The sequence below is a fragment of the Cherax quadricarinatus genome, chromosome 42 (assembly GCF_038502225.1).
Source record: "Cherax quadricarinatus isolate ZL_2023a chromosome 42, ASM3850222v1, whole genome shotgun sequence".
NCBI lineage: Eukaryota > Metazoa > Arthropoda > Malacostraca > Decapoda > Parastacidae > Cherax > Cherax quadricarinatus.
The window spans coordinates 33,197,952-33,210,806 of NC_091333.1; the positions used below are offsets into that span (position 1 = coordinate 33,197,952).

General features: G+C 42.8%; 1 protein-coding gene across 1 annotated transcript in view; it reads right to left on the reverse strand.

Moving 5' to 3' along the window:
• Nucleotides 1-12,855, reverse strand: part of LOC128687921 (methyltransferase-like protein 27) — a 174,625-nt gene that overhangs the window by 45,503 nt on the left and 116,267 nt on the right. Inside the window, exon 4 of the mRNA XM_070093466.1 lies at nucleotides 12,366-12,481. Coding sequence (XP_069949567.1) covers nucleotides 12,366-12,481 — 116 coding nt within the window. The remainder of the gene's footprint in view (nucleotides 1-12,365; nucleotides 12,482-12,855) is intronic.

Here is a 12,855-nt window from a genome sequence, read left to right on the forward strand (position 1 = left end):
TATCAGGCAGCCCCAGAGTATATTATGTGATCATACCAGGCAGCCCCAGAGTAAATTATGTGGTCATACCAGGCAGCCCCAGAGCATATTACGTGGTCATACCAGGCAGCCCCAGGGTATATTATGGGGTCATACCAGGTAGCCCCAGAGTATATTATGTGGTTATACCAGGCAGCCCCAGAGTATATTACGTGGTCATGCCAGGTAGCCCCAGTGTATATTATGTGGTCATACCAGGCAGCCCCAGAGTATATTGTGTGGTCATACCATGCAGCCCCAGAGTATATTAAGTGGTTATACCAGGCAGCCCAGGGTATATTATGTGGTCATAGCAGGCATCCTCAGAGTATATTGTGTGGTCATACCAGGCGGCCCAAGAGTATATTATGTGGTCATACCAGGTAGCCCCAGTGTATATTATGTGGTCATACCAGGTAGCCCCAGAGTATATTATGTGGTCATACCAGGCAGCCCCAGAGTATGTGAAGTGGTCATACCAGGCAGCCCGAGAGTATATTATGTGGTCATACTAGGCAGCCCCAGAGTATATTATGTGGTCATACCAGGCAGCCCCAGAGTATATTATGTGATCATACAAGGCAGTACCAGAGTATATTATGTGATCATACCAGGTAGCCACAGAGTATATTATGTGGTCATGCCAGGTAGCCCCAGAGAATTTAATATGTTCATACCAGGCAGCCCCAGAGTATATTATGTGATCATACCAGGCAGTACCAGAGTATATTATGTGGTCATACCAGGCAGCCCCAGAGAATATTATGTGGTCATATCAAGCAGCCCCAGAGTATATTATGTGGTCATACCAGGCAGCCCGAGAGTATATTATGTGGTCATACCAGGTAACCACAGAGAATATTATGTGGACATACCAGGCAGTCCCAGAGTATATTATGTGGTCATACCAGGTAGCCCCTGAGCATATAATGTGGTCATACCAGGCAGCCCGAGAGTATATTATGTGGTCATACCAGACAGCCCCAGAGTATATTATGTGGACATACCAGGTGTGGTCATACCAGGCAGCCCCAGAGTACATTATGTGGTCATACCAGGCAGCCCCAGAGTATATTATTTGGTCATACTAGGCAGCGCCAGAGTTTACTACGTGGTCATACCAGGCAGCCCCAGAGTATGTTATATGGTTATACAAGGCAGCCCCTGAGTATATTATTTGGTCATACTAGGTAGCGCCAGAGTACATTATGTGGTCATACCAGGCAGCCCCAGAGTACATTATGTGGTCATACCAGGCAGCCCCAGAGTATATTATGTGGTCATACCAGGCAGCCACAGAGTACATTATGTGGTCATACCAGGAAGCCCCAGAGTATATTATGTTGTCATACCAGGCAGCTTTAGAGTATATTATTTGGTCATACTAGGTATCCCCAGAGTATATTATGTGGTCATACCAGGCAGCCCCAGAGTATATTATGTGATCATACCAGGCAGCCCCAGAGTATATTATGTGGTCATACCAGGCAGCCCCAGAGTATATTACGTGGTCTTACCAGGCAGCACCAGAGTATATTATGTGGTCTTACCAGGCAGCCCCAGAGTATATCACGTCGTCATACCAGGTAGCCCCAGAGTATATTATGTGGTCATACCAGGCAGCCCCAGAGTATATTATGTGGTCATACCAGGTAGCCCCTAAGCATATAATGTGGTCATACCAGGCAGCCCGAGAGTATATTATGTGGTCATACCAGACAGCCCAAGAGTATATTATGTGGACATACCAGGCAGCCCCAGAGTATATTATGTGGCCATACCAGGCAGCCCATGAGTATAAAATGTAGTCATACCAGGCAGCCCGAGAGTATATTATGTGATCATACCAGGCAGCCCGAGAGTATATTATGTGATTATACCAGGAAGCCCCAGAGTATATTATATGGTCATACCAGGCAGCCCCAGAGTATATTACGTGGTCATATCAGGCAGCCCCAGAGTATATTATGTGATCATACCAGGCAGCCCCAGAGTATATTATGTGGTCATACCAGGCAGCCCAAGAGCATATTACGTGGTCATACCAGGCAGCCCCAGAGTATAGTATGTGGTCATACCAGTCAGCCGCAGAGTATATTACGTGGTCATATCATGCAGCCCCAGAGTGTATTATGTAGTCATACCAGGCAGCCCCAGAGCATATTACGTGGTCATACCAGGCAGCCCCAGAGTATAGTATGTGGTCATACCAGGCAGCCCCAAAGTATATTACGTGTTTATGCCAGGCAGCCCCAGAGTATATTATGTGGTCATACCAGGCAGCAATAGAGTATATCATATCGTCATACCAGGCAGCCCCATTGTATATTATGTTGTCATACCAGGCAGCCCCATTGTATATCATGTCGTCATACGAGGCAGCCCCAGAGTATATTATGTGGTCATGACAGGCAGTCCCAGAGTATGTGAGTATGTAATGTGGTCATACCAGGCAGCCCTATAGTATATTATGTTGTCATACCAGGCAGCCCCAGATTATATTACATGGTCATACCAGGCAGTCCCAGAGTATGTAATGTGGTCATACCAGGCAGCCCCCGAGTATATTATGTGATCATACCAGGCAGTACCAGAGTATATTATGTGGTCATACCAGGCAGCCCCAGAGTATATTATGTGGTCATACCAAGCAGCCCCAGAGTATATTATGTGGTCATACCAGGCAGTCCCAGAGTATATTATGTAGTCATCCCAGGCAGCCCAAGAGTATATTATTTGGTCATACTAGGCAGCGCCAGAGTATACTACGTGGTCATACCAGGCAGCCCCAGAGTATGTTATATGGTTATACAAGGCAGCCCCTGAGTATATTATTTGGTTATACTAGGCAGCGCCAGAGTACATTATGTGGTCATACCAGGCAGCCCCAGAGTACTTTATGTGGTCATACCAGGCAGCCCCAGAGTACATTATGTGGTCATACCAGGCAGCCCCAGAGTACATTATGTGGTCATACCAGGCAGCCACAGAGTACATTATGCAGTCATACCAGGCAGCCCCAGAGTATATTATGTTGTCATACCAGGCAGCCCTAGAGTATATTATTTGGTTATACTAGGTAGCTCTAGAGTATATTATGTGGTCATACCAGGCAGCCCCAGAGTATATTATGTGATCATACCAGGCAGCCCCAGAGTATATTATGTGATCATACCAGGCAGCCCCAGAGTATATTACGTGGTCTTACCAGGCAGCACCAGAGTATATTATGTGGTCTTACCAGGCAGCCCCAGAGTATATCACGTCGTCATACCAGGTAGCCCCTGAGCATATAATGTGGCCTTACCAGGCAGCCCGAGAGTATATTATGTGGTCATACCAGACAGCCCCAGAGTATATTATGTGGACATACCAGGCAGCCCCAGAGTATATTATGTGGCCATACCAGGCAGCCCATGAGTATAAAATGTAGTCATACCAGGCAGCCCGAGAGTATATTATGTGGTCATACCAGGCAGCCCGAGAGTATATTATGTGATCATACCAGGCAGCCCCAGAGTATATTATGTGGTCATACCAGGCAGCCCCAGAGTATATTACATGTCATATCAGGCAGCCCCTGAGTATATTATGTGATCATACCAGGCAGCCCCAGAGTATATTATGTGGTCATACCAGGCAGCCCCAGAGCATATTACGTGGTCATACCAGGCAGCCCCAGAGTATAGTATGTGGTCATACCAGTCAGCCCCAGAGTATATTACGTGGTCATATCAGGCAGCCCCAGAGTGTATTATGTAGTCATACCAGGCAGCCCCAGAGCATATTACGTGGTCATACCAGGCAGCCCCAGAGTATAGTATGTGGTCATACCAGGCAGCCCCAAAGTATTTTACGTGTTTATGCCAGGCAGCCCCAGAGTATATTATGTGGTCATACCAGGCAGCCCTAGAGTATATCATATCGTCATACCAGGCTGCCCCATTGTATATCATGTCGTCATACGAGGCAGCCCCAGAGTATATTATGTGGTCATGACAGGCAGTCCCAGAGTATGTAATGTGGTCATACCAGGCAGCCCTATAGTATATTATGTGGTCATACCAGGCAGCCCCAGAGTATATTACATGGTCATTCCAGGCAGTCCCAGAGTATGTAATGTGGTCATACCAGGCAGCCCCAGAGTATATTATGTGGTCATACCTGGCAGCCCCGCAGTATATTATGTGGTCATACCAGGCAGCCCCAGAGTATATTATGTGGTCATACCAGGGAGCCCCAGAGTATATTACGTGGTCATAACCACTTCCACCGCCGACAACGATGATCATGCTGCCTCAACTACAGTCTCCCACGTCTCCCAACCTGCTGTTACACCTCCAGTGCACCTCTCCACATCTTTTGTAGACTCTGTCACCTTGCTAGCACCATTGTATATTCGCCCAATGAATCCACTCCAGAATAATAGGAAGATAGCGACAACTCCAGTACACTCTCATGGGAAAACCTTACCTTCTACACTTCTCCATATACTGACACGATAACCTGTACTGAACTCTACGAAAGCCTCAGTGCTGGAAGAGTCAAGTATGCCTGTGAATCACCTCTTCACTTCACACTCACCCAAGTTCTTGAATTCATGAAGTCTCTACTTTTCTCCTTCAGCAGCTTCAGTAAGTTTGAAAATGACTCCACTGCAAACCTGCCTCCTCAGTTACTCCTATAACTCCCAATTGTGTGCTGCCCTCTGATGTTCCGTCTCCTGCGACCTAGCCTACTGCCAGTTACCCAACATTCAAGACTTCAGCTACCATAAGTTCGATGCAACAGACCCTGCTATTCCTGATTCTCAAACTTGCCTCACGAGCGCCTAGCTGCTGGGTTAACACCTGGCTCTTTCTCTACGACTGTAGACACTCCTCTCCAAATTCAAAGTTCAAATTCAAATTCAAAGTTTATTCTCTATAAGGATTACAATGCTGAGTTTACAGAAATTTGGTTATTGTTTGGTTTACATGTAGTAAAATTGTGATTACAGAGTGTACCACTAGAACGCTTAGCATGGCTAGGCATTTCGGGCATACTTAGTTTTATTCTTAATTGTAAAATATTACAAATTATGAGGTAAGTTGGTATTATGGCTAAGTGACTAAATACTAGTTTATGAGTTTAGCAATGTGAATGCTTTTGTTTTGGCACAGTATATAGTTTCAGTATTGGAGTATCACATTCATTATTTTAAGACTGAGATTAATATTTCTGTTTATTGTCAAATGAGTGAGCGAGTGTAAGTGTGAACCACCAGGTGGTATTCGTGTAGTTAGTTGACGGGGTGTATCAGGGAGATAAGATGTTTTCTAATGGTAGTTTTGAAGGTGATGAATGTGTCTGCAGTTCTAGAGTTCTCAGGTAGGGTATTCCAGATTTTAGGGCCTTTGACATACATTGAATTTTTGTAAAGGTTTAGTCGGACACGGGGAATGTCGTAGAGATGTTTGTGTCTGGTGTTATGCCTGTGGGTTCTGTCACAACTATCAAGAAAGCGTTTTAGGTCAAGGTTGATATTAGAGTTTAAGGCCCTGTAGATATAGATTGCACAGTAGTAAGTGTGGATGTACTGAACTGGGAGTAAGTTTAGATCTTTGAAGAGTGGGGGGGGTGTGCTGCCAGGGATGGGATTTAGTGATTATTCTTACTGCAGCTTTTTGTTGGGTTATTATTGGCTTTAGGTGTGTTGCTGCAGTTGATCCCCAAGCACAAATAGCATAGGTGAGGTATGGATAAATAAGTGAGTGGTATAGTGTGAGAAGGGCATTTTGCGGCACGTAGTATCGTATCTTGGAGAGGATCCCAACCGTTTTGGATACTTTTTTGGCTATATGCTGGATATGGGTGCTGAAATTCAGGTTGTTGTCAAGGTATAAGCCTAGGAATTTTCCCCCATTATTTCTGGTAATTAGAGTGTTGTCAATCTTAATGTTAATTTGTGCATCTCCTGCTCTGCTACCAAACATAATATAGTAAGTTTTGTCAGTGTTAAGCGTAAGTTTATTGGCTGTCATCCAAGTCGATATTTTAATCAGCTCCTCATTCACAATGGTGTTGAGGGTGGCAAGATTAGGGTGAGAGATGACATAAGTCGTGTCATCAGCAAAGAGAATGGGTTTCAGGTGTTGGGATACGTTTGGAAGGTCATTGATGTATATGAGGAAGAGCAGGGGACCAAGGACACTTCCCTGCGGAACTCCAGTATCAAGTGGCCGTGTTGCTGATGCTGTGTCTTTAATGGTGACGTACTGATACCTATTAGTAATGTAAGATTTGAAATAAGCAAGCGCATGGCCTCTTATACCGTAGTGGTCAAGTTTGTGGAGTAGGATTTGGTGGTTTACTGTGTCAAAAGCTTTTCTTAGGTCAATAAAAATTCCTAGTGGATATTCCTTATTTTCCAATGCTGTGTAAAGCAGATCTAGCATTTTTATGATTGCATCATTAGTGCTTTTATTTTTCCTGAATCCAAACTGGCAGGGGTTGAGTATGTTTTGAGCCGTTATAAATGAATACAGTCTCTTGTACACGAGTTTCTCAAAGATTTTGGATAGCAATGGTAAGTTAGATATTGGCCTATAGTTGTTTAAGTCTGTAGGGTCACCACCTTTATGTATTGGTGTAACCCTTGCCATCTTGAGTAGTTTCGGGAAGGTGCTAGTCTCTATTGACTTGTTAAAAAGTAATGAAATAGCATGCGAAAGGACATGGGCCGCTCGCTTGTACAGTAATGGTGGGACATGAGACAGATTCCCCGAGTTATTTTTAAGTGACTTTATGATCCCAATGACTTCCGTGGGCTCAGTTGGTGCAAGATAGAAGGAATTAGGGAAATTTCCATCTAGGTAGTCCCCGGCATGGGCATTGGTATGTGGGATTTTACTGGCGAGATTAGATCCTATGTTTGAGAAGAAGTCGTTTATCTTGTTAGCTGTGTCAGTGGGATGTAGTGGTGTTTCATTAGGTTTAGTTAGGACAATATTCTTGGTTTTTCTCAGTTTGTGGGTCCCTAGAATCTGAGAGAGTGTTTTCCAGGTCTTTTTTATATCTCCTCTAGTGTCTGTGAATCTACTGGAGTAGTATAGTTGTTTGGCTTTTTTTATTACTTTGGTGAGAGCTGATGAATAGTGTTTAAGAGTATCTTTGTGTATTAAGCCCTGTCTATATTGCTTTTCATATTGGTGTTTCTTGTCTATGGATTTCAGAATGGTGCTGGTTAGCCATGGGCAACCAAGCCGTTTGTTTGTGATCTGTTTTGTTTTTATAGGACAATGTTTGTTGTATAGTCTAAGTAATTTGTTAAGAAAGATGTCTGTCCAGTCATCAATACCATTGGCCTTGGAGAATTCTGTAGGCCAATCAACAGTCTCTAGGTCAGCTGTGAACTTCCTTACTGAGGCCTCGTCATGGAGTCTAAATGAGACTTTGTTGTATTCAAGTGGTGGTTTACTAATGTTTGTCAGGAGGAAGGTAGGGTAGTGGTCTGTAGTGCTATCTGTGATTATCCCTGATTTAAGGGGGGCTAGTATATTGGTCCATATGTGGTCTATTATGGTTGCACTTGTCTCAGTGAGCCTGGTTGGTTTAGTTATTGTTGGTATGAGAAGTGTGTTGTTCATATTGTTGATGAAATCAGTTACAGGCTGATCATCTAGTAAGCCAAGGTTGATGTTGAAGTCTCCAGCTAAGAGAAGGTGGTGCTTATTCATTTGTCTGTTTGTTATTAGTGACTTTAATTTCTCACTGAAATTTGGGATGTTTGTGTGAGGTATCCGGTAAATGGCACCGATTGTTATAGGCGTCTTAAGGTTTTTTACAGTAAAATTAGCAAAAATGTATTCCCCATATTCATCACTAAAGCAAGTGGTGCTAAGACAAGATAATTGGTTAGAGTAATAGATTGCAATACCACCCCCAACTTGGTTTGTTCTGCAGTTGTGAATTGCTGTGTATCCTGGTAGAGGGTAGATATCTATTGTGTCCTGCTTAAGCCAGGTCTCAGTAAGAATAATGCAGGAGAAGGGTGTCTTTAGTGATTCAAGGAGTGCTAGGAGGTCATCATAGTGTTTGCTTAAGGACCTGATGTTGTAGTTAAGTACTGATAGACTTTTAGCATTGTTTAGGATAGTGGTGGCTTGTGATGCTGTGTAATAATGGCAGTTACTTTCCAATAGGTTTTGATTGGGTGTCAGATTATGGAGGTTTAGATCAGGGTCAACGTGATCAATCATCTTCTAGGTTTAAAATTATGGTTATTTATATCCTGAGTTGTGTGTTGAGTTCTACTACTGATATCTGTAGTGGTTGGAAGTTTGGACAAGTATATAGCTAGAGTATTTTGGTCATGTAGGGTATAGTCACTACTACACATAATGAAGTTGATGTTGTCTGTGTGTTGTGCTGGAATGAACTAAAGTACAACTAGGTATAAACTAGTAATATAAAAATACAAATTAAAAATAGAACAAGACTCTCACTTGTAATTGCACTAAGGTCTAATAATGACTTTTGTGGAGTCTATGTTTTGAGCTAGAGTGAGCTAAAGTACAATAGGTTTAATCTAATAATATAAAAGTACAAATTAAAAATAGCACTAGTCTCTCACTAGTAATTGCACTATGGTCTAATATAGTGAATTTGGTATTGACTATGTATTGAGCTAGAATGAGCTAGAGTAAAACTGTGATTAATCTAATAATATAATAAAGGAACAAGACTCTCAATTGTAATTGCACTAAGGTCTTATATAAGTTATTTACAAGAATTAGAGTATAATTAGATTTAAATTGACAGGATAAAATACACAAATTAAGGTAGCAAGATAATAATAAAAAAAAGAATTGATAAAAATAAAAATGGCAATGACTTGGTTATAATATGCTAGTAAGATGGTAGACAAGATGATATAAAAGTTGTAGTTGAAAATACTAGGTTAAAAAGGTATGGAATAAAAATGGTCAATAAAAGAAGTTTACAATAAGTTTGATCAATATAGTTTAAAGTAAAATTGGGCAATAATAGGGATTTAGAATAAAATTGGGCAATTGAGTATTTTTTAAAGTGAGGTAGAATTATTGAAGACAAGTTATGGTTAGTTTATAAAAAAATAAGATGGAACAGTGATATGGTAAGTTGTAAAAAAGGAGATAGATTCTGTAGATATTTAATACAATTAAGACTATGAGGTAGAATGGTCGTTGAGTACAACAATGACAATTAAAAGTAGTTGGAGTATTAGAATTTTAGGGGGGCACAAATTTATGACAATATAACACTAACGGTGGACTATGGGTATTATCTGCACTTTACTCTGATTCTGTTAGTCCAGCCTCACTTAGGAATGTTTTAAGGTCATGTTCTGTAGAGATGAAGTATCTCTTCCCAGTGGGCTGTTTCCTAACTGCTATTTTTCCATCCCTCACAAAGCACTGGTGGATTTTTTGGGCATAGCGCAGTTTTCTTAGCCGATAAAGAAGGTTTTGTCTCGTTTTGGTAAGGCACTCATTGACGTAAACATCAGTTTTCATAGAAATAGATGTTTTTAGTAGGTTGTTTCTTTGTAAGCTAGTTTGGAATTTTAACAGCACTGTTTTTTTACCTGTATGATAGCTATTCTTCCTCTGTCCCGTCTTCCCCGCTCACTCCGAAGAAGCTGCGAGACCACTCACTCTACTCCTAGGACAGCGAAGCAAGCAAACCCAGCCAGGTCAGGGAGACAGGGATGGATCAGATATACTGGATGGAGAAGGTTGGCAGAAAACAGGTTCCCCGAAGTCCCAGAGGAGAAACAATGTTTCCTTGCATCAGATCCGGCCTTCTGCACTCAGCAAATTCATTTTGAAAATCAAAGGGCTATAATTCACCTCGATAAGAAATACAGCCTTAAGATATCAGTGTCCCCAAATCTGAAAGGGGCGTTCATTCTCACTTCCCGAAACAGAATCATACGAGGTACTGCAAAAGGTGAACGGCCTGGATTTACCACTCTTTCTAGGGGAACTAAAATTCACAGAATAGGTAACATAAAGTGTACTAATGCGCCGTTCACTAGACATTCTTCTCGATGCAATCCATATTAATAAAAACATCCTGAAACTTGAACGGCTCCGAGCCAAGAAGGACGGCAATGTACCTATGAGGCAGGTTTTGATCCAACATAGAGGACCTCTTCCAACTCAACTGGATCTCGGTTGTGCAAGAATGGTATTTAATAGCGACAAGATGAAATTAAGACACATGTGCAACATCTGGGTATCTTTATTGTAGACGTTTCGCCATCCAGTGGCTTCATCCAATACAAATTCCAGGACATAACTTGAAGACAGTAGGGCTATATACAGAAGATGAGGTAATCAGTCCCTCAACCTTGGAGTAGGTGCGAAGAGCACCGTAGTCGTGGAGATTCTGAAGCAGAAGTAAGGAGCCTGGCGCTTATATACTAACGTCAGGTGTAACAGACGAGGGCATAGTCACTGGTAGGCGATATATCTCAGTGGAGGTAGGTCCTTCCCAAAGAGATGGGTTAGTTGTAGTAGTAGTTGTCGTGGTCGTGAAGGTTATGTACATGTCCTCAGAATCAAGATTCCTTGATGTTGCAGAATCTCCACGACTACGGCGCTCTTCGCACCTACTCCAAGGTTGAGGGACTGATTACCTCATCTTCTGTATATAGCCCTACTGTCTTCAAGTTATGTCCTGTAATTTGTATTGATAAAGCTACTGGATGGCGAAACGTCTACAATAAAGATACCCAGATGTTGCACATGGATCTCGGTTACTGGGGTACATACAAGGTTTGGATGTACAACATCTGAGGTGCTTCAGATGCCTCCAATGTCAGTTTAAGGTTACATGCAGCATCCGTAGTGGGTCCCACCCGACTAAGGACTGCTTGGGTAAACTCAAGACAGGTGAAGTTATGCAACCTCGGAGTCCAAACTGCAGCAAGAAACATCATGCTTGGAGCCTTCACTGCCTGGAGAGGCTCCGCCATGTCAGGGCAGCATGGAAAACTCCGGTTTTCCAGCCTCAAATATCGAGTAGAGCCCTAACCACTGAGCAACAGTCTCGTCCAGAGAAGCCTACAGTAACACTGAATCCAGGTACACTTCCCCGGCCACAGCGACGAAGGAAGCCAAGGAAACATCAGCATTGAAGTCGCGATCTTGCTCAGCCAGTTTCCGATACTTCTGCTCAAACTTCCACCCGACAACTGCAGCCAATGGGCTTAATGCTTCAGGACCAGGCTACAGTCAATGCATCAACCCTAGCACCACAATAGTCACCAGTCATGAGCACTGTGATCCAAGAGAGCATAGAAGGATATCCCGTATTGTCTCTGAGCCAACAAATGATATCGACTATCACATGCTTCACCGATATCTTACGATAAAACGTTTTGCCGTGGCATGCACAGGGACTACAGCTAGGCCTTAAGTGCGGCCACAGAACAGCTGAGTTAGATCAACTTACATTCGATATCCTCTGACGGGTCATCTTAGGATTGAGATCCGTGTCAGGACATAGTTCCTGACGAATAAAACAGCCAACATTGTTTGTACTAGCTTGAAAAAACTCCTGGAGAATGAAATGTTGTAACAATATGTGGCATGCAAAGAGCACATACCCTTTATTCGGCTCATGTACAAACCATCATTGAAAGGCTATTTCCCTCAACCAGCGAACCAGGGGCTAAGGGTTGACGATGGGGCCCCATCGGTTGATCAGTACCCAGGTTCCAGCCAATGAGAAGATGGTTTTGGCAATCACAGAGGTGTTGTGGGTACCACACACCTGTCTGCCCTTGTCATTTCCATATTAGAGCTGGTTGAAGCACGGTCTGCTCTCTGGTGGCTTCTATTCTGCCTTGCTTACCGTGGAGTGCACTAATACCTATTGTTGTACATAGTGTATATATACAAGTGTATACAAGTCAAAAGTTTTTTCTGCTGTGTTTATTTTGCTCCCTTTACACCCAGGATAACAGGCCTTTGGGACTCCTGGGTTATAATACAATATAAATGTCGCATTAGTTGTATATATGTATTTTACCTAACATTAATGTCCTTGATGAATGAATAACTGCTCGCTTGTCTCCAGTATATAAGTCTACATCCTCATGCATCGGCTTTACAGACTAAGGAACTGTACTCCACATATGAAGGCTAAGGGACTCTTCACTTCAAATTACCGTTTCCAGTCACCGTTTATATTCTGTATTGAAGTGATAAATGCACTTGTTGGAAAAACGTCTCAACAGTAAAGGAACTTAAGTGTTTAACAAGTGTCTCATTCATCTGTGTTAAGTATGTCCTACTTATACACAGCCATAGCCTTACCTTTAGCAACTGTGCACTGTCCAAAGCCGATAAATTCTTGATATTTACGAGTGTAGACTCCGGTATTGTTGAGGATGTTCATCATTCCTCCAGACGGCTCCACAGCATCAATATTACTGTGAAAATATTTTGTGTTAATATGCTTCTCTAACTTCTCTTGTGAGGGAAAAGTTTGTTAGATAAGAGTGGAAGAATGAATAGATGGTGAAGGTAGTACAAACAGATAAATGCTTATTGAGTTACCAGTGTCCATCTTTGCCTCAACCCTTTAATAATAACAACAACAACAACACCCAGGATGCGACCCACACCAGTCCTCTAACACCCAGGATGCCACCCACACCAGTCCACTAACACCCAGGATGCCACCCACACCAGTCCACTAACACCCAGGATGCAACCCACACCAGTCCACTACCACTCAGGATGCCACCCACACCAGTACTTTAACACCCAGGATGCGACCCACACCAGTCCACTAACACCCAGG